Source organism: Oncorhynchus nerka, linkage group LG28 (assembly GCF_034236695.1).
Source record: "Oncorhynchus nerka isolate Pitt River linkage group LG28, Oner_Uvic_2.0, whole genome shotgun sequence".
Taxonomy (NCBI): Eukaryota; Metazoa; Chordata; class Actinopteri; order Salmoniformes; family Salmonidae; genus Oncorhynchus; species Oncorhynchus nerka.
In genome coordinates, this window is record NC_088423.1 from 16048991 (window position 1) to 16075343 (window position 26353).

Below are 26353 nucleotides of genomic sequence, written 5' to 3' on the forward strand. Positions count from 1 at the left end.
AACTGCACATTTTAGTGTGCCCTTTCATTGTCCCCAGCGCAAGGTGCACCTGTGTAATGATCATGCTGTTTAATCCGCTTCTTGACATCACACACCGGTCAGGGGAATAGATTATCTTGGCAAAGGAGAAATGCTCATTAACAGGAATGTATACAAATGTGTGCACAAAATGAGAGAAACTTTTTGTGCCTATGGAATCTTTTATTTCAGCTCATGAATCATGGGACCAACCATTTACATGTTCCGTTTATATTTTTGTTCAGTGTAGTATAAAGTATGAGCTGGCGCATACATAGTCAGCACCTCTACACAAAATAATTTTCTCTTAACTGTGAATAAACTGTAAGCTATAAAAAGTTGCACACTCCATATATAACCTCCCAGTAATTTATTGGGTAAAATAAAAACAATGTTTCGGCATCACTGCCTTCAGGTTCACCGAAACGTCAATGACGTTGGTGGGTTTTTTTTACCCAATAAATTACTGTTGAGGGAATATATATGGAGTGTGCTACTCTGTTTTTATAGCTTATAGCTGTGTTGTATAACAGGCCGAATTAGACCCAAAAACCTTTTTCTGACAGATGCTTTTGTTGAAAAGAGCCATTTGGTATTTCATGAAGACAATCAGTGCAACCATCTCTGAAGCATTCCACAACTTTCTGGCCATACAATGTCCAGGATTTTCAGGTGAATATATTTTATCAATGATCTCAAGAGGACTTTATTTGGACATCAGTTATTTTTGGTGGTTATTTTGTATTGCTCAATGAAGATTACAATCATGGAAAACCTGTTCTGGCTGATTTGTCACAAACACACAAGTGGGTGAACTTATGTCAGGATTACATGCCCGTTGATGTACAGATATTGATGTGACCTGAGACACGTGTTTTAATGAGAAACGGCATAGACAAACAGGACATCAGAGGGAAACAGGATCTTACACGGGTGATCAGTTATTCACTGAACCACCCGTGTTACAAATGGAGAGACCACAGCACCTCTCATCTACCATTCTGTCTTTCTGTGGTCAGTTCCATTTTTAGACCTACACGATTAAAGACCTTTGACCTAAATAAAGTTGACACTGGTCTAAGATCATTTTTTGGGGGGTTCAGAGGTGAGTCCGCGGGACAGGAGAGGTGCCGTGGCAGCCCCCAGTTTATACTGGGGGCTGCAGGGTAGCCTAGTGGTTAGAGCGTTGGACTAGTAACCGGAAGGTTGCGAGTTCAAACCCCCGAGCTGACAAGGTACAAATCTGTCATTCTGCCCCTGAACAGGCAGTTAACCCACTGTTCCCAGGCTGTCATTGAAAATAAGAATGTGTTCTCAACTGACTTGCCTGGTTAAATAAAGGTCAAATAAGAAATAAATACTCTGATGGATAAAAAGCATTATGTAATGTAAACCAATGTGCACAAGCCTTATCAACAACCTGTGCCAGCCAAAGTATTTTTAAATACAGTTTCTAATCTTCACTCAAAGATCAAATGTGTGATGGAGTTTTACACCATAAGGATTGAGAGTCCAACTCAATGATGGTTGTTGTTCTGACAAACCCAGTTTTAATATTAATTCAAGATATGGCAAACTACAGCAAAGGCAATATAAAACAGAAGTTAATCATCTACAGAATAGCATTAATCATAAACATTGCACATTATTTAGATTTAAGTTACAGGGAATAATAACTGCTTCAATAGCACTTTATATACACCAAAGTGTCTAGCTATGTGAGAAGCCATGTTCCACACAAGGACGTATTAACAACAGGAAAGCATGTGAAACCTGTGAAGACTTAAGGGTGTTCCAAGACACTAAAGGTTGTTTCGCCTGGAGCACAGGGACACAGAGGAGCCATCCCAAAGAGTAAATACTGGGTAGAGAGGCTCAGCGAATGTGGTACGGAAGATGTACAGGTGGGTCAATCCAGCAGAGACAACTCTGTAGAAGGACAGAGTGCCAGCTAGCCAGTCAAGATACACCCCTACTCTTTTAGAGAGAGAGGAGGGGACATGTATGCCAGTGTTCTCATCGCCATGGCAGTCAATGTAGTTGTAATGAGAGCAGTTCAGTCTCCAGGACTTGGCATTGCATCCATGCCAGTTGTCATCAAACTTGTCTTTTCTATTGATTCCTTTGTATGCCACTCCTATACTGACCCATTCCCCACTCCAGTCTGCCTCCCAGTAGCATCTCCCAAACAAACCCTCTCTACACAGCACTTGTTTTGAGTGGTCAAATCTTTCAGGATGGTTAGGATATGGCTTCTCCTCCCTCACCCGTGTCAACTTTCTGTTCCCTTCAGACAGCAAGAGCAGTCTGTGTGCTGTGTTCGGCTCCAGTGTGAGCTCACAGTGATCTGATTGAAAATATGAAATTGGTTTAGAAAAAAAAACACCATTCAGAGAACGTCTATCAGTTTTTCCACTCAAACCTGCACTGAATGTTAACTCTAATATGTATCGTTTTCCACAAGAGAAAAAAAAACTTGTAAAATATGTTATTTTTCTGATATTCAACCAAATTGGTTCTCAGTTTGTACTATTGTTTTGCTGACTTCACAGCCATAATGTCCACATCGAAGTTGAGCATGCTCTCTTCAGCAATGTCCATTCTGTTGAAAAATAGACAATGATTTATTGGCACATGCAACCGGTAGGGGAAATATATTATGTTACAAAAATTGAATTCATTCACCCAACCACATTCATTTTTACTTTAGTTTTTCCAGTTTACAGCATGGATCATCCAGTAAAGCTGAGAACAGATTTACTCCTGAGTCTCCTGGGTAATTGAAGCTCAGGTCCAGCTCTCTTAGTTGCAAGACGTCAGTTAGAGCGTATCTTACATCCCATGTGTACTGACCTCAGAGTCTTCAGTTGACAGTGTATATTTTCCAGTCCAGCAGAGAGCAGCTTAACTCCTGAGTCCTGCAGGTCATTGTGACTCAGGTCCAGCTCTCTCAGGTGTGAGGAGTTTGAGCTGAGAGCTGAGGCCAACGCTTCACAGCATCTCTCTGTGATGTAGCATTGATTCAGCCTAAAATACAAAATAGTTGATGGAATGTTTTTCACTGTTAAACTGACCATGATATTGTAAAAATAATGATCTATCCCAGAACTGAATGAATATTGACTGTAGTATCTGTAGTTTACAGTGTGGATTCCCAAGTCCGACACAAAGCAGCTTCACTCCTGAATCCAGCAGGTTATTGTGACTCAGGTCCAGCTCTCTCAGGTGAGGAGTTTGAGTTGAGGTCAACTCTTCACAGCATCTCTTACACTGATTCAGCCTAAAATACAAAATAGTGTAGAACAACAAACACATTGGGTTACTCAATCTGAGCAAGTATCATTTCATATTCTGTGATTTTGATCTGGTATTACAGAGCTTTTTCTGGATGCTTGGAGTACTGGCAGCAGCCTTAGAAGACCCTCCTCTGATGTGGAGTATTTCCTCAGGTCAAACACATCTAGCTCCCCTTCTGAAGACAGCAACACAAACAACAGAGCTGACCACTGTGCAGGTGAGAGTTTGCCTTCTGAGAGACTTCCTGATCTCAGGTAGCATTGGATCTCTTCCTCTAGAGAATAGTCATTCAGCTCATTTAGACAGTGGAACAGATTGATGCACCTATCTGGAGAGAGATTCTTTCTGATCTTCTCTTTGATGTACTTGACTGTTCCCTCCATGCTGGTTGAGCTGCTTCCTGATTCTGTCAGTAGACCGTGTAGGATAGTCTGATTAGACTCCAGCGAGAGGCCAAGAAGGAAGCGGAGGAATAGGTCCATATCTCCATTCTCACTCTGTAAGGCCTGATCAATTGCACTCCGGTGTAAGTCGGTCAAAGTTTTGTGTCCAAATGATGATTTTCTGAGTTTACTGGATTAGGATCTCTGTTGGACCAGTGGACTTTTGTCGCCATTCTTGAAAGTGAGAAACACATACAAAGCAGCAAGCAACTCCTGGATGCTCAAATGCAGAAAGCAGTACACCTTCCCCTGGTACAGTCCAAACTCCTCTCTGAAGATCTGTGTGCACAATCCTGAGTAGATTGATGCTTCTCTGTTATCAATTCCACACTCATTTAGATCTTCCTCGTAGAATATTAGATTACATTTCTCTAGTTGCTGGAATGCCAGTTTTCCCAGCGACAGAATGCTCTCCCTCATCCACAGAGGATCTCCACTTCGCTCTCCAACGTACTTCTGATTCCACTGTTTGGTCTGAAAAATCAGGAAGTGCGTGCACATTTGAGTCAGAGTTTTGGGGATGTCGGCACTCACTGCTTCATCCAAAATTCTCTCTATAACTGTGGCAGAGATCCAACATAACACTGGTATGTGGCACATGATAAAAAGGTTCCTTGATGACTTCATGTGTGTGATGACTCTATTGGCCAGGTTCTCATCATTGATTCTCTTCTGGAAGTACTCCTCCTTCTGAGGGTTGTTGAATCCTCATACCTCTGTCAGCAGGTCAATATACTGAGAATGGATCTGATTGGCTGCTACAGGTCGGGAGGTTATCCAGATAAGAGCAAAAGGAAGCAGATTCCCCTTGATGAGGTTTTGTAAGCAGCACGTCTACCGAAGTGGACTCTGTGACGTCACAACACCTCTTATTGTTCTAGAAGTCTAGAAGAAGTCTGCACTCATTCAGACCATCAAAGACAAACAAAACGTTGCACTTGTCATAGTCAGAGGAATCAACGTTTTTCATCCCCATGATAAAATGACCAAGAAGCTCATTCAAACTGTGCTTGTTTCCTTTCATCAAATTCAGCTCCCGAAAAGGGAACAGGAATACTAACTGGATGTCTTTATTTGATTTTCCTTCAGCCCAGTCCAGAATGAACTTCTGCACAGAGACTGTTTTTCCAATGCCAGCTACTCCCTTGGTCATCACACTTATGATTGGTGTGTCTTGTCCGGGTAACGATTTAAAGATGTTGTTGTATTTGATTGGTGACTCTTCTTGTGTTGCTGGATGTTGTCTCGATCTGTCTCACTTCATGTTCACTGTTGACCTCTCCACTTTCACCCTCTGTGAATTAGAGGTCTGTAGATCTGGTTGAGACGTCTTGTTGGATTTCCTTGGTCCCCAATTCGCTCAAATACATGTTCAAACTTCTTCTTCGAGGTAGATTTGAGTTTCTCGCCAGACCATAGCAAGCTCATCTGAATAACCAAACAAGTCATAAAACATTTAGGCTACATGTCAAAATATATTTTATATGGTGGTTAAGGCTGCCCCAATCACAGATGTATAGCGACTGTTAGTAACTCTTCTCATCTGTGGAACCATATGGACAAGGTCAGGTGTTCCCAAACTGGTTTGTACCAGGGACACCCTCATAATATCCGAACACAACTCCTACTTTAGCGTGAGATAAAAAGCAGTTTTACTATGACTTCTGCGGTGCACGTCCGGACATATCAAGTCTTGTCAAATGTTGCCGTTTTAAAGCCAATTTCCTGAAATTGTATTCATTTGCCTTGGGGAAGAGAACATTTTGCAGTTTTAAACCTAATTTCTTGTAATTCTAAACATTTTGACATGGGGCAGAAAAAAATAATTGTTCAAAATAACCTTTTGTGTGATTACAAGAAAAGTGTTGTGTATGGAGTACTGTGGATATCATTATCCCATGAGCCAGGCTTATGTTGTGCATGTACACTGCTTTGGAATATATTCAGACCCCTTGACTTTTTAAACATTTTGTTATGTTACAGCCTTATTCTAAAATGGATTAATTACACATATTACCCCATTATGAAAAAGCGAAAAAAGGTTGTTTTATTTTAGAAATGTTTGCTAATTTATTACAAATGAAAAACACTAATATTTTAATTATATAAATACTCAGACCCTTTGCTATTAAACTCGAAATTGACCTCAGGTGCATCCTGTTTCCATTGATCATCCTTGAGATGTTTCTACAACTTGATTGGTGTGGTAAATTCAATTGATTGGATATGATTTGGAAAAGCACACACCTGTCTATATAAGGTCCCACAGTGGACAGTGCATGTCAGGCCAAAAACAATGCCATGAGGTCGAAGGAATTGTCCGTAGAGCTCCGGGACAGGATTGTGTTGAGGCAAAGATCTGGGGAAGGGTAGCAAAACATGTCTGCAGCATTGAAGGTCCCCAAGAACATAGTGGCCTCCATCATTGTTAAATGGAAGAAGTTTAGAACCCCCAAAACTCTTCCTAGACCTCGCGGCCCGGCAAAACTGAGCAATCGGGGGAGAAGGGCCTTGGTCAGGGAGGTAGCCAAGAACCTGATGGTCACTCTGACAGAGCTCCAGAGTTCCTCTATTGAGATGGTAGAACCTTCCAAAAGGACAACCATCTCTGCAGCACTCCACCAATCAGGCATTTATGGTAGAGTGGCCAGACGGAAGCCACTCCTCAGTAAAAGACACATGACAGCAGCTTGGAGTTTCCCAAAAGGCACCTATAAAGGACTCTCAGACCATGAGAAACAGATTCTCTGGTCTGATGAAACCAAGATTGAACTCTTTGGCCTGAATGCTAAGCGTCACTTCTGGAAGAAACCTGGCACTGGGATGTTTTTCAGCGGCAGGGACTGGGAGACTAGTCAGGATCGAGGGAAAGATGAATGGAGCAAAGTGCAGAGAGATCCTTTATGAAAACCTGCTCCAGAGTGCTCAGGACCTCAGACTGGGAAGAAGGTTCACCTTCCAACAAGACAACAACCCTAAGCACACAGCCAAGACAACGCAGGAGTGGCTTCGGGGCAAATCTCTGCGTGTCCTTGAGTGGCCCAGCCAGAGATTGAACTCGATCGAACATCTCTGGAAAGACCTGAAAATAGCTGAGCAGCGATGCTTGTCATCAGACCTGACAGAGCTTTAGAGGATCTGCAGAGAAGAATGGGAGAATCTCCCCAAATACAGGTGTGTCAAGCTTGTAACGGCATACCCAATAAGACTCACGACTGTAATCGCTGCCAAATGTGCTTCAACAAAGTACTGAGTAAAGGGTCTGAATAACTATGGAAATGTGATATTTCAGTTTTTTTATGTGTAATACATTTGCAAACATTTCTAAAAACCTGTTTTTGCTTTGTCATTATGGGGTATTGTGTATAGATTGATGAACCCACTGATGCCAACTACTTTAATGATTGGCAAGGTTAGCTCACTTAGGCATAACATGCCAAAAACACATTCTGAACCCACACAACCATGCAAAACTGACCACATTATGAAAGACAAGTATTGTCATTTAGAATTCAGGAAAGTGAGTGTGGAAGAGGTGAAACATTTATTGTTGTCTATCAACAATAACAAGCCACCTGGGTTTGACAACTTGGATGGAAAATGACTGAGGATGATAGCAGATGATATTGTCACTCCTATTTGCCATCTCTTTAATCTAAGTTTACAGGAAAGTTTGTGCCCTCAGGCCTAAAAGGAAGCAAAAGTCATTCTTCTACCCAAGAATAGCAAAGCACCCTTTACTGTCTTGAACAGCTGACCAATCAGCCTGTTACCAACCCTTAGTAAACTGTGGAAAAAAATGTGTTTGACCAAATGCAATGTTTTTTCACAGTAAACAAATTAACAGATTTTCAGCATGCTTATAGGGAAGGGCATTCAACATGTACATCAACATGTACAGCACTTACACAAATGACTGATTGCCTGAGAAAAATGTATAATAAAAAGATTGTGGAAGCTATTGTGTTTGACTTCAGTGTAGATTTTGGGATTATTGATCATAATCTGCTGCTGGAAAAATGTATGTGTTATGGCTTTACATCCCCTGCGATATTGTGGATTGAGAGTTACAGAGGGTATTCTTTAATGGAAGACTCTCCAACATAATCCAGGTAGAGTCAGGCATTCCCCAGGGCAGATGTCTAAGCCCCTTACTTTTTTCAATTTTTTACTAATGACCTGCCACTGGCTTTGAGTAAAGCCTGTGTGTCTATGTATGCTGATGACTCAACACTATACATGTCAGCTACCACAGCAAGTGAAATCACTGCAACACCTAACAAAGAGCTGCAGTCAGTTTCAGAATGGGTGGCAAGATTTACACTGAAGAAAAATATAAATGCAGCATGTAAAGTGTTGGTCCCATGTTTCATGAGCTGAAATAAAATATTCCAGAAATGTTCCATATGCACAAAAAGCTTATTTCTCTCAAATTTTGCATATATATATATAGATGCATATCTATATTCCCAGTCATGTGAAATCCATAGATTAGGGCCCAATGAATTGATTTGACTGATTTCCTTATATGAACTGTCACTCAGTAAAATCTTTTAAATTGTTACATATTAAGTTTATATTTTTGTTCAGCATAGTTGGTCCTAATTGGTCAGATGCAACAGTAGCGAAGATGGGGAAAGGTTTGTCCATAATAAAGCGCTACTCTGCCTTCTTAATAACGCTAGCAACAAGGCAGGTCCTAAAGCCCTTAGTTTGGTCGTACCTGGACTACTGTCCAATCGTGGGGTCAGGTACCACAAAGAGGGATTTAGGAAAATTCCAATTGGCCCAGAACAGGGCAGCACGGCTGGCTCTAAAATGTACAGGGAGAGCTAAAATTATCAATCTCTCCTGGCTCAAAGTAGAGGAGAGACTGACTTCATCACTACTTGTATTTGTGAGAGGTTTTGATATGTTGAATGCACCGAGCTGTCTGTTTAAACTGCTAAATCACAGCTCAGACACCCAGGCATACCCCACAAGACATTCCACCAGAGGTCTCTTCACTGTCCAAGTCCAGAACAGACTATGGGAGGTGCACAGTGCTACATAGAGCCATGACTACACGGAACTCTATTCCACATAAGTAACTAATGCAAGCAGTAAAATCATTAAAAAATATATTTTTAAAATTATGGAAGAGTGGGACTGAAACAACACAAACATAGGCACAGACACATGCATATAAACACATGAAAACATATGCACTATACACACATGTACACATGGATTTTGTGTTGTAAATATGTGGTGGTAGAGTAACATTAGTGGCCTGAGGGAACACACTTAATGTGTTGTGAAATCGGTTGTGAATGTATTGTAATGTTTTTAAATTGTGTAACTGCCTTAGTTTTATTGGACCCCAGGAAGAGTAGTTGGGAATCCATAATAAATACAAATACAACCCCTCTGAATCAGAGGTGCTGCCTTAATCTACGTTCACGTCATCGGCGCCATAGGAGCCGTTGTTGGGGGTTAACTGCCCTACTCAAGGGAAGAATGGCAGATGCATCAGATTTTTTGAGAGGATCTAGCCTCCGACCAACAAAGACTTGAATTGTTATGTTTCTCCAGCGAATCAGCCAGCTCCTTCTGGTTCATGTTCCTCAGAACGTGCAGTGTGGTCTTCAGAGCCCCTTCTCTGGCACTGCTCTCCTGCTTCTCATTCTCAGTATGTTTATCTGTGTAATCTTTACAAAGAATCCTCTGGAACCTCTTCAATTCATTCTTCACAAAAGAGATGACATTGCATTCAAGCAATTGCAACAAACAATTCAAAATGACATAAGAGTACTAAGTCAAAACAGTCTTGGAGGTAAGAATCAAGGTTTCGAAGCCATTTTCCAGCACGAGCAAATTAAGACAACCCACCTTAAATATTGAGAACAGGTCCATGTCATGACTTGGGGCAGACTGACCATTTGGAATTTATGACTGACTTCTCATATTGGTCTCTGGGTACTCTGTGTAGGAACAAGGCAAGTACCGTCGCTAAGCTTTTTTATATCTGGAAATCGCACTCAGATTTCTTAAAATGACAACAATACTTTTTACTCTTGTTTTGGAGGAAAGTCTCCAGTCCGGAATTCTACAGGCTCTCTCTTTGACTGGTCACTCTTCATGGATATACCACTGGGTACAGGGGAGTCTGGTCTCTCCTGCTGGACCCTGTTAACCACCAGAAAATACATTTTCAATCAGGAGACAGTAGACTTACTTTTTAAATGGGTCTGTGTTAGTATGTCAACATTTTGAGAGACAACCTGGTCCTGAAGCACTTACCTTTGGTTAGTTTGAAAAGGTCCTTCTCTGAATTCTATAGGTTCTCTAATGGACTGGTTACTCTTCATGGACACACAGCTAGGTACAGGGGAGTTGGATTGATCCCTGTCAAAAGCATAATATTGACATCTGTTCAGCAATCAAGCTACAAAATATAAATTAAATAAAAACGAGAAAATACAGGCTATTCAAATGTTTCCAAACCAAACTAGTTACCTATTTTTAGGAGTGAATGGTCCCTGTCTAATCTCTATAGGTTCTCTCTATAGGTTCCCTCTTCATGGACACACAGCTGGGTACAGGTGAGTCTGGTCTCTCTGGTTAGATTTTGCTTTGATACAATATAGAAACACTATTGATCACAAATGTATTTCCCATGATGATAAATAGTGAAGGATATGGTACTTGGGGATGTTATCAATACATAGAAAACATGCTATAAACTCAATTGAATCCAGCACAATCAAAAAACACTCCTCTCACCCCATGTGTTCATCAGAGTTGTTCTCCCCAGAAATACTCATTTTGGAGGCAGGGTTTCTCTCCTCTCCTCCCCCAGAGAGACTCCTGCTATTACCAGCCTACAGTAAGCACATGAGTACAAACATGAAGACTTAAAAGTGAATGAATAGTTTACCAGAAAGTTAACCTGCAGACATTTCACTCCTTCAGCAAAAAGTGACACTGAAGTTTGCCATTTGTTTCTTTGCACCATATTTGCTTATCAAATATGGTGCAAATGGGGTGGCAGGTAGCCTATTGGTTAGAGCGTTGGGCCAGTAACTGAAAGGTTGCTAGATCGAATCCCTGAGCTGACAATGTAAAAATATGTCGTTCTGCACCTGAACAAGGCAGTTAACCCACTGTTCCTAGGCTGTCATTGTAAATAAGAATTTGTTCTTAACAGACTTGCCTAGTTAAATAAAGGGAAAATAATAATAAATTCAAGCAGTTGATTTCTCAGTGAGAGACCGTATCTTGTTTGTCAACATTCCATTCAGTGCCATCATTAGTAAGCATTAAAAAAAAACAGAGGACACCATGAGGAAATGCCTTTGTATTACTGTAAGTCTAGTTTCCTTGAATTGACTTTGAACCCCATCCCCCACTCTCAAGAAGACATATTACCATATTGATGTACTGGTAGAAATCTAAGTACAAATTCATAATAGCATTTTTAGACAGAGGGTGATTGCTTTGTGTGGTTGTTTGTAGGCCTATGCTATCAAACAATGTACTAAATCTCCAGATTCTTGTCTTACTTGGCATTTACATTAAGACTTACATTAAGATTTACATTAAGACTAGCCTGACCTTTAACCCTTGTATAAGGTGCCTAACCTGTGAATCAGTCACTAATATATAGACAAAAACACACATACAAACAAAAACGTCTCCCACCCTGCTGTGTTCTCCATTATGTCCCTGTCACAAAGTGAGAATTATGTCCGGTCTTGTGATGATGATGCTCCATCCTGTATGAACCGCTTTGTTCAGATTACATAGATAATAATAGCTACCACCTTGACAAACCACATGACATTGCAGTTATAATAATGGACCAATAGAGACACGGAATCCTCTGAGTTTGCATTTATCACAAAGATTATACATGTACTGTATGTATTTACAGTACCACTCAAAAGTTTGGACACACCTACTCATTCAAGTGTTTTTCTTTATTTGTACTATTTTCTACATTGTAGAATAATAGTGAAGACATCAAAACTATGAAATAACACATATGGAATCATGTGGTAACCAAAAAGTGTTCAATAAATCGAAATATGTTTTGGATTCTTCAAAGTAGCCATCCTTTGCCTTGATGACAGCTTCACACACTCTTGGCATTCTCTCAACCAGCTTCATGAGGAATGCTTTTCCAACAGGAAGTTCCCACATGCTGAGCACTTGCTGGCTGTTTTTCCTTCACTCTGCAGTCCAACTCATCCCAAACCATCTCAATTGGGTTGAGGTTGGGTGATTGTGGAGGCCAGGTCATCTGATGTAGCACTCCATCACTCTCCTTGGTCAAATAGCCCTTACACAGCCTGGAGGTGTGTTGGGTCATTGTCCAGTTGAAAAACAAAATGATCATCCCACAAAACACAAACCAGATGGGAAGGTGAATCGCTGCAGAATGCTGTGTTGGCCATGCTGGTTAAGTGTGCCTTGAATTCTAAATAAATCACTGACAGTGTCACCAGCAAAGCACCCCCACAACATCACACCTCCTCCTCCTCCTCCTCCATGCTTCATGGTGCGAACCACACATGCAGAGATCATCCTTTCACTTTCGGTAGTCTGTGTCTCACAAAGACATGTAGGTTGGAACCAAAAATCTCAAATTTGGCCTCATCAGACCAAAAGACAGATTTACACTGGTTTAATGTCCATTGCCCATGTTTCTTGGCCCAAGCAAGTATCTTCTTATTGGTGTCCTTTAGTTGTTTCTTTGCAGCAATTTGACCATGGCCTGATTCACACAGTCTCCTCTGAACAGTTCATGTTGAGATGTGTCTGTTACTTGAATTCGGTAAAGCATATATTTGGGCTGCAATCAGAGGTGCAGTTAACTGTTATGAATTTATCCCCTGGGTCTTCCTTTCCTGTGGCGGTCCTCATGAGAGCCAGTTTCATCATAGCGCTCGATGGTTTTTGCGACTGCACTTGAACTTAAGTTCTTGTAGTTTTACGCATTGACTGACTTAATGTAATGATGGACTCATTTCTCTTTGCTTATTTGAGTTGTTCTTGTCATAATATGGACTTGATCTTTTACCAAATAGGGCTATCTTCTGTATACCACCCCTCCCTTATCACAAGACAACTGATTGGCTCAAACGCATTAAGAAGGAAAGAAATTCCACAAATGAACAAGGCATACCTGTTAATTGGAACGCATTCCAGGTGACTGCCTCATGAAGCTGGTTGAGAGAATACCAAGAGAGTGCAAAGCCGTCATCAAGGCAAAGGGTGAAGAATCTCAAATATAAGTTGATTTGTTTAACACTTTTGGTTACTACATTATTCTGTGTTATTTCGTAGTTTTGATGTCTTCACTATTATGCTATACTGTAAAAAAACAAAAAAACAAATGCAAATAAAGAAAAACCCTTGAATGAGTAGGTGTGTCCAAACTTAAGTGGTACTGTATCTAATACATTGAACAGGAGTTACTAACAGCACTTCTTATACAGTGGCTAACTACATAAAGTGTCAGCAAATAACATCCCTGTGCTAGTCTAAAGTGCATCTCATTACAATGTGATTTTACAGTGATGTCAACGAAGGGGGTGTTTATCATGATACATTAGGATAGCATGAGTTAGGCAGCAAAAACAATTAACCGGACCATCTGACAAACCATCGGAAAAATACTTAGTTCATGAAATGTCAACATTGTATTTGGAAAGCACAGTAATATCATAGCACATATCTGAGTTCTGGTATAGCCTCATTAGATTATATTGCTAACTACTACATCAATCATGTACATACAACTCAGTCTTCATACCCAAATACTTGGGTTTTTACATTTTAGGATCATGCTAACTTTTTTGAAGACATACAGTACAAATCTGAGATGTAAATTCACATCATTTGTCTTTACTCATCACCAAGAGTAAGAAACAGTGGCGTTTGAGGCACAACGATGATAAAGTTACCGTTTTGACCATCAGACTCAGACATCGTCACTTTAAAAGGATATGTAGCTTTTGATTGAACAGTGCATAGAGGTACCATGGAAAAGCACTAGTCCACAGAAAGTTTCCAGAGGTTCCTGAGAGTAGAAGAACATTGCCCCTAGACGCTAATCTAAGGGCAACATGGCTCAGGTAGGGCAGGTTGATTGAGGCAGAATGATGTAGACTGAATGTTAGGCACTGTTTGTTCCATGCAAAAGAGCTGGTATATCAGCTGATGTTTGTTGCCTTTCTCTGGCTGCTCCAGCATCCATAGATAGAGATGAGACCTTAGAGTTGGTAATCGATTCAGCTGCAGTTCCACCAGATACAGACACAGTACATCAGTTACCAGGCCTTACAAACAATCTATAAGGTGCTTGCTTAATAGCTCACCTCCAACAAGAAACAACTGCATGTGCAGCGCAAAAGCAGAGCCATTTTTGCGTGTTTACTACGAAAGCCATACTACGCCAACTGCCAGGGCTTTCCTCTGCTCTCACTCAGGTCCTCTTTTGTTTTCTGGATGCAGGTAAATATCTCCTTGAACAGAGCCTTGTACTCAGGCTGGTGAAGTTCATCCTCCTGGCCCTTTGTGTCTATGCCTGTAGCCTTGCGAAGGGAGGCTGGGGCTGGGCTTTGTGGGCAGTCCGAGGGGGCTACGCTGGGTGTCTGGAGCTCTTTGTGGTTGTGCTGCTGGTTTGGGTACGGCTCCCCCTGGTGGCAGAGCCGCAGCAGCGCATCATATTTGACCTGCAGGGCGCTGTACTGAGCGTCAACCTCGTTGAGGAGGGAGATCCCACGCTGCTTCACCACCTCTGAATGGCGGACGCACGAACGCTCATGGCTCTTGTCTACCTCTGACCCATCACCCCGTGGTGACCTCAGCTGCTTCTCGCTGTTGCATCTCTTCAAGATGTCACAACCTTTCGGGTTGGAAAGGTAGCTAACGTCCATCACGTCTTCCTCGCTCTCTCCATCCTCCCCTATCCCCCTCTCCTGGTTCAGGGGGAAGAAGAGGGTATTGGGTAGCATTGTCAGGCTGACCCTTGACCTCCAAGCTTTGGTGGCATGGTTGGCTCTCCACAGCTGACGAAGCTCCTCAGCCTCACACTCCAGCTCCGCTAGTCTGGCCTAGAGAGAGAGAGAGAGACAGAGAGGATTCAGTAATGTAACTCTTAACTACCATTTCACTACATACAGTAGGAGCAAACAGATTGCATTGGCTTAAAATTATGCTCTGTGTGAGTTGCTTCTCTTCCTCACCTGGCACCCCGCCATCATTCCCAAGCGCTGTTCCAGCACCACATTCTCATTGGCTAGCAGGTCTGCATCTCGCTCCGCCCCCTCCCTCCGAGCACGTTCATTGGCCAGCTGGGTCTGTAGAGAGCGGAGCGATTGCCGTAGCGACTCCTGCTCCTCCTCTAGCCACGAGAGGTCAGAGGGAGACCAGCGGTCATCAGATTGGTCACCAGAGTTATAACTTGAGTATCTGAGAGGGGTCAGAGGAAAATCTAACTTTCTTTTTTTTAAGTATTGGGAAACAACTTTTGTTTCAGTCCAGACCAGCAGTTACACACCCTAATTAGTCTTAAGTTACTGATAAACTGCCAACAAGTTATTCAAGCATCCGTTTGATGAATTGGTAGCAAGATATCCTGTATCAAACAGACTAATCAGAAGTGATCTTTCGTGCAGGGCAGAGATTAGTGTCCTTACAAGTGGACTATGACCTTTGGGTGACAACTGTGACCACGTTTCAGTTAAGTCAGTAGGGAGAGAGTACTATAGTCTGCTTGGCATGTGTTTTGATCAGTGACCTACGAGCTTCGGCCTGGATTAAAGGAGGGGCCAAACCCTAACTGGATTACACAGTCTGAACTAGCAGTAGTACTTGTCTCCTTAACCAGTGTGAACGGCAAGAGGTAACACAGAGACAAATCACACCACTAGAGCAGGGCCAAGAGGGACTTTTGGAAGTCAAAGTGGAATTGAATGAATGCCATCTAGAGTAGGTTTTAGGACCTTAGTTGCCATTAGTTCTGTTCTAGATGGCCTTCGGGTGGGTTAGTCTTCTCTACGTATTTTCAACAAAAAAAAGTGCTTACCTTCAGCTTAAAAACAATGAATAATGCACAAGCTATTGAGTTCTAAATGCATAAAATGTTAATCAATTTAGCGTCATTTTCCATTTGATGAATCTGACCTTATTGTGCCATGTCTATTTAACCCCATGCAGACCTGACTGATCTATATAGCTTTATATTACGTCAGAAGATTAGGTGAAGGAGAGGGTGTAGAGGAGAGTTCAGAAAGGAAGTCAGGAAGTAACAGAGAGTATCCAGACACCAGCTCCAGTAAGAGGATAGCACAGATTCTACTGTCGACAGACCAGTGCTGGCCCACTTGTTAAAGTATGGGTCTATTCCAGCTCAAGGAACAGTACAGATTGTCCAGATCTAAAAATCGGTGTGTTGAGTAGGTTATGTTTGTATTTCATGAGTGCAGTGATCTCACCTCTGTGTGTGTTGCAGGTCATTCAGGCAGTACACACTCTGCGCCCCGTAGGGCCGACATGCCTCTGTAAGGGGTTTCCTATTGGGATTGGCAGGGGCGGTCTTCAGATCCTCTACCTGACATTGAAGATCCTCCATCTGAGTCTGTAGAGCTTCAATCATCTCGGTCAGCCTGAAGAGAGAGAAAATAATCCTCACACATTTAGCTCTCCTCTCACCAACACATGTTGTCTTCTATTCCATCTCTAATTATCTGGAGAAAGACTGCGTCCCGATTCTCCAAACCACCATGGATTTAGAGGAATAGGATTAGCATAAGCATTGGCTAGAGGGAGTTTCCACCATTGTTAGATCCATGTGAGAAAAGTGTGCGAGAAGGGTGAAGAACTGGGACACAGCCTCAGGCTTTAAACCCAACAACAGGCTTACCCCTGGATCTTGTGCTGGGCGGCCCTGTTGTCCTGTACAAGGCGGGTGTTGCTCTGCTCCAGCTCTCTGGAAGACTGGTCAAGCTGCTCGTAGACCTTAGCATGCTGGTCATTCACATGCCTCAGGAGGTCCATCTGCTTAGTCAGGTACTGGAGAAGGAAGATGGAGTAGAAAACCAGGACTCAATATCATCACATAACCCACCTTAAACTTCACAATTTTACATTGAATCAAGATTACACCATTGTACTTGTTCAAGTCAATACGATTGGTTTTAAGCCAAAGCATACACATGATTTATTTTGGTTGCTTATCAAACCATGAACGAGATCAAACTTGCAAGAATCAATGACAACTACCTCCTGTCTGGGCGACTATTATTGCTTTGATAGCAACATGTCTGTACTAGTCTCTGCTGGGCCAAATGAGTATTAGTAACACCTCTGGTGAGGAATATAGAACGGCACCAACACATAGTAAAGGTCAGGCTCTTCTTATTAAGACAAGTTGATTCAGACTGAGGTGCTAAAGACACAAGCACAGTGGTGCTGGGATAACATAACTATCATTCTCCCTATACTCTTCTTTCCATCTAGCCCGCTCTACTCTCGCTCAACCTGTTCTCAATGGAAAAGGGCAATCTTATCAGGGTAAAACAGGGAGAATGCCATAGACAATATAACAGCTATATCTATGGAGAACGCTGTGAACCTTAAACTCATTAAGATCATGATCAGTCAGTTGACCCTACTCAAGGAAATTAAATCCAGAGCTCATATGGAAGTGAGTGGCTGTTGCTGAGCATACAAGATGTTTTCACTGGTGATATAAGAGAGAAACCACAAATACGGTGAATGTGATATTTAAATACAACTTAACTGGTTAAATATTTAGATTCCCTAGCATTGAGTGAGGCTATTTAATCTCTAGTTACTATAAATCACAACAATTCAATGTGAATTGTCAAAGGTTCAAAGGTATATATCCCCCCCCCACCACCACCACCACTGATATGGGCCAACTTCATCTTTCCTGGCCCTCTGAAAGTTCACTGGACAAGGTGAAAAGCATTGTTGTTTTCAAAGGAGTGAGAACCCCACTGTTATTCCCTGGAGCTTTACAGTATCGAAAGACAAGGACTCGTATATAGACTTTGCAGTCTTGACAAAACCATTTCAGTCAAAACGTCTGCATTATACATTTCACATTCTATTCCATTACATTTGTGCTTCTAGGGTCATACCCTACATGAACAGATCCAGCAGAGAGATTAAGTAATTAATCAGGATCCGACCCACTAATCTCTTCTTCAAAAGGAAGTTAATGGGGTGGCAGGTAGCCTAGTGGTTAAAGCGTTGGACTAGTAACCGAAAGGTTGCAAGATTGAATCCCTGAGCTGACAAGGTACAAATCTGTCGTTCTACCCCTAAACAAGGCAGTTAACCCACTGTTCCTAGGCCGTCATTAAAAATAAGAATTTGTTCTTAACCTAGTTCAATAAAGGTAAAATAAAACAAAAAAATGGAAGCCTGCCTTTTGTAAATCTGGAACACTTGATTTTATTTAGGAATTAAAGGAGCACAAATCTGAGGTGAGTTTCTCTTGTTTTCAACACGCAAGGAACACACCAATGCCTAACGGAAAGGCCTCAGGTTTGCCAACGAGTGCTTGATTACCTGGACACTGTGTGCTAATGCTGCTACAATAGCTCTCCGAAAGTGCCGCAGCTGCAGTTAAGCATGTGGACACACAGTCCCTCTGATTGATCAAAGAGAGTAATCGCTACCCTGGTAGTTACACCTTGATTGGTTAAAACCCTTACCTCTATCTCCTGTAGCTGTTCCTGATTGGTGGAGTACATCTGCTGATGACCCTGCTCCAGCTCTCTGTTCCTGTCCAGCAGGGTCTTCCCCAGCTCAGCAGCCAGGTGGAGGTCTGCATGGGAGGAAAGAGAGATCACAGGAGGCTCTATAAATAACTTATCAAATGAAAGGTTGGGCAAAGATGAAGCCATTAGTGTGACAAGACCTGGCAGAGACATCTAGTGCATCTATGGCTGTGTCTCAATTCTCAATGTCAGGTGGGTAAATCAATCTGGCAGACATCCTACCTGCATTTGTGGGTCAAATACATGTTACTTGTGCTGCCTTGATTTACAGTAGTTTGCTTACAATGGAACATGATCCCAAAAGGGATATATCAAGTACACCTCAAATATATTTGTGATATGTAAGCTATTTGACACAAGTCAGGACATTTACAATCAGAAAGGCAAAAAATAAATCTTCCTTAAATCACTGTGGCCTAAATCATGCGTTGTGAAATGGTCTCATTTACAGGATGTGTGCTGGGGAGTTTCTCTAAGCATGAAATATAAACTGAATATCTTCTAATATAGAGAGCACCACTATATATTTCCCAATTTCCTTTCCTTAGATTTCTATTCCAGAATTCATTAATAAATGGTCAATAAAATATCTTGAACTACACAAATTAGTGTAACAAAACCTTATTATATGCAGAGTAACCTCTGCAGCATGGGTAAAAGATGCCCACATCAGTTTTTCAGCAGGAAAAGAAAGCTACTGTAGGTTGAATCTAGCTGCCATGAAAACCAGATGCATCAGATTGCTGGCAACTCCACTAAGGGTGTGTTAACCATAGACGATAGAGGACTCATCTTTGGATCTATGCCATTATACTGCCTGTGACAGCGCCATTGAGGCAATCTTCATTTTGAAGTAGTCAATTTTCTTCACGATTGGCTGATCCCTCCTGTGGTGGTCCATCTCCAACAGGGTCACCAGGAGGGATCAGTCAATAAAGATGGAAGTCCCAACCAGTTGACTAGGTTAAAATGGTGGAAGCCCTCAATGGTGCTGCCCATGCAAATATGGCAATTTGGCCACTAAATGCCTTTATCGTTCTCTATGGCGGTAACCTAGAAGTAAAATATCGCATAATTTGGTCAACTGCGTAATTAACTCCCTTGGTATACGGTCAGTACTATCGGAATCATTGGGATGTCCCTACTCTAAACCATTTAACATTTCAACTGCAATAGGGTAGGGACGTCCCAAGGGTTCGGGATAGCAGGTACCCTTGGTCTACATGCAGAATCTGCCCACGGGAGATTACATGCAGAGAAGAACATTGAAAAAATCTGTAGAAAACAATGGATGCATTGTTTAAAATGGTTGGTTTCATCCGTGGCAGTGGAATGGTAGCCTCGGGTGTTCCAATTCTGCTTGAGATAACCCAGAAGTCCCACAATGTTTTCTGTCGCAGTACAGTAGGCTAGAGTTAAACCTACCAATGTGTCCTTTAAAATACATTCATTAGTGACACCTGCACCTGCCCTATAAAAAACAGGGGTGCACCAGGCGCTCATTGATTCCACACCTGCTAGAAAATAATTCATTAGCCTAACGCTGCCGGAGTGTCAAATTGTGGTCACTGCCAGGTTGTTGCTGTCATTTGATACGCACAGCACATATGAGCCCGCGCTTTCACAGTCTCGGTCATCATGGATATAATACAAGTATTTACCATGCTCAAGGTCCTGGTTGTCATACCAAGGTTCTTCCTCCTTGATTTCGAATTCTTCAACCTCAATCATATCTGTAAGCATCTTCAGTCACAATGACTCACCGACATCAATAGCTTTCACTGGAATAGGGGGCTATTTTCGTGGAAAATGCATTAATCTGCCTTTGAGGTGTTCAATTTGAAACAAAGAATACACCAAGTGCGTTTCCCCTCATCAGCTGTCCAAAGCCGATGTCTACTCACCGGCTACAACTACAGTATTATGAAACTGCCTAACCGTCCCACAACACATATTACCACCCGGTGTGGTGAAACACCTCTATCTTTTGAAACATGACCATACGAGCGTTTGTTTCAAAGAACGCTCCGTAAGCCACGCCTTAGTGGGCAGAGCTAGGCATGTTAAACGTTTAAATAGGGAGAAAAGACTCTCATTTTAAAACATGTCCACGGTGGTTCTGTTTTGCCTAGTTATGAGAATATATTTGAGACCAGTGTATTACAGTTAATTTTCGTCTTTGACTCAATAAGTAAAATATATTTGATTAGTAAACAGGGAAAGGAAGAGTCCCAGACAGTTCGCAATATATATATATATATATATATATATATAATATTGTTTTTATTGTTAAGGTTCTTCAGGCTAAAGGCTCCTGGAGGCACCTTTAGGGGTTCTGCCGGTTTTGCAATCTGAGGAGCCCCTAAAGCCTTCAGGAACGTTTCCTTTTTAGAGTGTAGATGATTCTGTGCTTCCAACTTTGTGGCAACAGTTTGGGGAAGGCCCTTTCCTGTTTCAGCATGACAAGGCCCCCGTGCACAAAGCAAGGTCCATACAGAAATGGTTTGTCAATATCGGTGTGGAAGAACTTGACCGACCTGCACAGAGCCTTGACCTTAACCCCATTGAACACCTTTGGGATGAATTGGAACGCCGACTGCGAGCCAGGCCGAATCACCCAACATCAGTGCTCGACCTCACTCATGCTCTTGTGGCTTAATGGAAGCAAGTCATCGCAGCAATGTTCCAACATCTAGCGGAAAGCCTTCCCAGAAGAGTGGAGGCTGTTATTACAGCCAGGGGGGGGACCAACTCCATGTTAATACCCATGATTTTGGAAGGAGATGTTCAACGAGCAGGTGTCCACATACTTTTGGTTATGTGGTGTAACTACTCTGTTTAGCTTGACTTCCTCCACCCATTGCAAGGCCAACAGTACTGCCATCAGCTGCACCGTATATACAGCCCAGGTGATCTGTAAGTAGTTTTGGCCCATCTGTGTAAATGGCCACAAAATCATGATATACAGTATCCAAATATCTATTAAACTACATGGAGGCAGGAGTAGCTATGGACAGACGCATAGTAACATGAAGCATTTAATATTTTTTTTATTTTTCACCCCTTTTTCTCCCCAATTTTGTGATATCCAATTGGTAGTTATAGCGTTGTCCCATCGCTGCAACTCACGAACGGACTCGGTAAAGGCGAAGGGCGAGAGCCTTGCTTCCTCCAGCTTTATTTGTATTAAAACGTGTTCCAGTGCAACATGCCTAGCTCTGCCCACAGGGGCGTGGCTTACTGAGCGCTCTTTGAAATAAGCGTTCGTATCGTCGTATTCCATCGGATCGAGTTATGCCACATTCACATGCTAGTCGGAACTAGATAACTTAGAAATGTCGACTTGCTAACTGGTTGAACGTGGCACGTGTGTAACTACAACCAATTAGCAAGTATCAAATTTCCAAGTTCCGACTAGCACTTGAACGCAGCATTATCTCACCAAATCAAATCTAATTTCATTGGTCACATACACATGTTTAGCAGATGTTATTGCGGGTGTAGCGAAATGCTTGTGTTTCTAGCTCCAACAGTGCAGTAATAATCTAACAAGTAATATCTAACAATTTCACAACAATACACACACATTTTAAGTAATGACATGGAATTAAGAATATATAAATATTTGGACGAGCAATTTTGGAGCGGCATAGACTAAAATACAGTTGAATAGAATACAGTACATATATATATACATATATGAGATGAGGAATGTTGTAAACATTATTAAGGAATAATGTAAACATTATTAAAGTGACAAGTGTTCCAATTATTAAAGTGGCCAGTGATTTCAAGTCTATGTATATAGGGCAGCAGCCTCTGACGTCCTAGTGATAGCTATTTAACAGTCTGATGGCCTTGAGATTCCATTACATTACAACTCTCCTTCCGTGGCCTCCAACTGCTCTTAAATGCAAGTAAAACTAAATGCATGCTCTTCAACCGATCATTGCCCGCACTTGCCCGTCCAGCATCACTACTCTGGACGGATCTGACTTAGAATATGTGGACAACTACAAATACCTACATGTCTGGCTAGACTGTAAACTCTCATTTACATTACATTTAAGTCATTTAGCAGACGCTCTTATCCAGAGCGACTTACAAATTGGTGCATTCACCTTATGACATCCAGTGGAGCAGCCACTTTACAATAGTGCATCTAAATCTTTTAAGAGGGGGGGTGAGAAGGATTACTTTATCCTATCCTAGGTAGTCCTTCCAGACTCACATTAAGCATCTCCAATTCAAAGTTGAATCTAGAATCAACTTCCTATTCCGCAACAAAGCATCCTTCACTAATGCTGCCAAACATACCATCATAAAACTGACCATCCTACCGATCCTCGACTTCGGCGATGTCATTTACAAAATAGCCTCCAACACTCTACTCAACAAATTGGATGCAGTCTATCACAGTGCCATCCGTTTTGTCACCAAAGCCCCATATATTACCCACCACTGCGACCTGTATGCTCTCGTTGGTTGGCCCTCGCTTCATACTCGTCGCCAAACCCACTGGCTCCAGATCATCTACAAGTCTCTGCTAGGTAAAGCCCCGTCTTATCTCAGCTCACTGGTCACCATAGCAGCACCCACCCGTAGCACGCGCTCCAGCAGGTATATCTCACTGCCACCCCCAAAGCCAATTCCTCATTTGGCTGCCTTTCCTTCCAGTTCTCTGCTGCCAATGACTGGAACGAACTGCAAAAATCACTTAAGCTGGCGACTCATATCTCCCTTACTAGCATTAAGCACCAGCTGTCAGAGCAGCTCACAGATCACTGCACCTGTACATAGCCCATCTGTAAACAGCCCATCTAACTACCTCATCCCCATACTGTATTTATTTATCTTGCTCCTTTGCACCCCAGTATCTCTACTTGCACATTAATATTCTGCACATCTACCATTCCAGTGTTTAATTGCTATATTGTAATTACTTCACCACCATAGCCTATTTATTGCCTTACCTCCCTTATCTTACCTAATTTGCACTCACTGTATATAGACTTTTCTTTTTTTCTACTGTATATTTGACTGTATGTTTGTTTATTCCATGTGTAACTCTGTGTTGTTGTATGTGTCGAACTGCTGTGCTTTATCTTGGCCAGGTCGCAGTTGTAAATGAGAACTTGTTCTCAACTAGCCTACCTGGTTAAATAAAGGTGAAATAAAATAAAAAATAAAAAGATAGAAGCTGTTTTTCAGTTTCTCGGTCCTAGCTTTGATGCACCTGTACTGACCTCGCCTTCTGGATGATAACATGGGTGAAAAGGCAGTGGCTCTGGGGATTGTTGTCCTTGATGATCTTTTTGGCCTTCCTGTGCATCGGGTGGTGCAGGTGTCCTGGAGGGCTGGTAGTTTGCCCCCGGTGATGCGTTGGGCAGACTGCACCACCCTCTGGAGAGCCCTGAGGTTGCAGGCAGTGCAGTTGCCATACCAGGCAGTGATACAGCCCAACAGGATGCTCTCAATTGTGCAGCTGTAAAAGTTTGGGTTTTAGATGTCAAGCCAAATTTTTTCAGCCTCCTGAGGTTGCTCCTTCTTCACCACACTGTCTGTGTGGGTGGACCATTTCAGTTTGTCAGTGATGTGTATGCCAAGGAACTTGAAGCTTTCCATATTCTCCACTGCGGTCCCTTCGATGTGGATAGGGGGGTTCTCCCTCTGCTGTTTCCTGAAGTCCACGATCAGCTCCTTTGTTTTGTTGATGTTGAGTGAGAGGTTATTTTCTTGGGACCACACTCCCAGGGCCCTCACCTCCTTACTATAGGCTGTCTTATCATTGTTGGTAATCAGGCCTACTACTGTTGTGTCATCTGCAAACTTGATGATTGAGTTGGAGGGTCAGCGAAGTGGAGGTGTCGTTTCCTACATTCACCACCTGGAGGCGGCCCGTCAGGAAGTCCAGGACTCAGTTGCACAGGGCGGAGTTCAGACCCAGGGCCCCCGAGCTTAATGATGAGTTTGGAGAGTACTATGTTGTTGAATGCTGAGCTATAGTCAATGAACAGCATTTTTACATAGATATTCCTCTTGCCCAGATGGGATAGGGCAATGTGCAGTGCGATGGCGATTGCATCATCTGTGGATCTATTGGGGCGGTAAGCAAATAAAAGTGGGTCTCTAGGGTGTCAGGTAAGGTAGATGTGATATGATCCTTGACGAATCACTCAAAGCACTTGATGATGACAGGAGTGCTACGGGGCGATAGTCATTTAGTTAAGTTACCATTCCTTTCTTGGTTACAGGAACGACGGTGGATATCTTGAAGCACGTTGGGGTCAGCAGACTGGATAGGAAGAGATTGAATATGTCCGTAAACACTGGTCTGGTCTGCGCATGCTCTAAGGACGCGGCTATGGATGCTGTCTGGGCTGGCAGCCTTGCGAGGGTTAACATGTCTTACTCACGTCGGCCACGGAGGAGAGCCAACAGTCCTTGGTAGCTGGCCGCGTCGGTGGCACTGTTTTACCTGTACCGTCAGTGTACTCACACTGCACACTCCCTTTTACACTTGCTAATAATTTGATGTGGCATAGGTAGCCAATATAAATACCTTTTCGCTATTGGATGATTTATAAGATGACTATCGAGTATGAATAGTCATCCTTGCAGACTACTGGACTATGCACATTTTGTAGGGTCTGTGAAAACAAGTGCACATGATTATTGATGTCTACTCCAGCCAACCTTTATGGCCTATCCTCTGAATATAGCCTACCTATTAAAGACAGTTATCGCAGATCTTACACAAACTAAATAGACAAATTAACTACTGTAAGCATTATTATTGTTAAAGACGTTTAATTCACTCTCATTCAATCGTTTTTATTTACATTTGAAACAAGTGGGCCATATGCATGAGAACAGGCTCTCATAGGGACCAATTAAAGCACAAAATGTCTTGGGTCTGACTGGCGGAAAACCCCATTCCATTGTAGAATATACTACACTACAGCATACCTACCTAGTATCTATCTAACAGTAGCCTATATATAATACAGCGCTAGAGCCTTATCTTAGAAACCCCTGAACATATTGAACTTTGAACGCCACATTTGTGATGTGATGCTGACAATCACTGTTCAATAACAGACGCTGCCCTCATTTTCTCTCCAATTATCTAACATACAAACCCCCCAAAATAATGACATGAAAATATCGTTTTCATCATACGTTTCAGAATGCACAATTTATTCTGACTGACAAAAACAAGCTACAGTATGTTCCAAAATCATGTTCCCATCCACTTCATTCAGTGAAGTGTGGGTGAATGCATTACAGTTCATATAAGGACATCAGTCAATTGAAATGAATATTTTGGGCCCTAATCTATGGATATCACATGACTGGGAATACTGATATGGGCGTGGATCAGAAAACCAGTCTATCTGTTGTGACTACCACTCCCCTTATGCAGCGCAACACATCTCCTTCTCATAGAGTTGATCCGGCAGTTGATTGTGGTCTGTGAAATGTCCCACCCCTCTCCAATAACTGTGTGAAGTTGCTGGACATTGGCGGGAACTGGAACATGCTGTCGTAGCCGCCAAACCAAAGCATCCCAAACATGCTCAATGGGTGACATGTCTGGTGTGTATGCTAGCCATGGAAGAACTGGGACATTTTCAGCTTCCAGAAATTTTGTTCAATTCTGGCGACATTGCGCCGTGCATTATCTTGCTGAAACGAGGTGATGGCGGCAGATGAATGGCACGACAATGGGCCTCAGGATCTCGTCACAGCAATTTGAATGCACAGAGATTCTATCAATAAAATGCAATTGTG

At 42.3% G+C, this 26353-nt stretch overlaps 2 protein-coding genes and 1 pseudogene across 2 annotated transcripts; all 3 read right to left on the minus strand.

Moving 5' to 3' along the window:
- Positions 1–1545: 1545 nt before the first annotated feature.
- LOC115113831 (stonustoxin subunit beta-like) lies at positions 1546–2525 on the minus strand (the record flags this gene model as incomplete). Its single annotated transcript, XM_029641815.2, has 1 exon — positions 1546–2525. A coding segment is annotated over one exon (705 nt), but the record flags the coding sequence as incomplete, so codon positions are not given.
- On the minus strand, positions 2438–11508 carry LOC115112934 (protein NLRC3-like; annotated as a pseudogene).
- On the minus strand, positions 11083–20583 carry LOC115112647 (cerebellar degeneration-related protein 2-like). The gene is made up of 6 exons (XM_029639675.2): positions 20221–20583; positions 18494–18606; positions 16672–16820; positions 16244–16414; positions 14993–15218; positions 11083–14860 (listed from the first exon to the last, which is right to left on the minus strand). The coding sequence occupies exons 1-6, from the start codon at positions 20300–20302 to the stop codon at positions 14195–14197; spliced, it is 1407 nt and encodes a 468-aa protein (XP_029495535.1). The 5' UTR covers positions 20303–20583; the 3' UTR covers positions 11083–14194.
- Positions 20584–26353: the final 5770 nt, after the last annotated feature.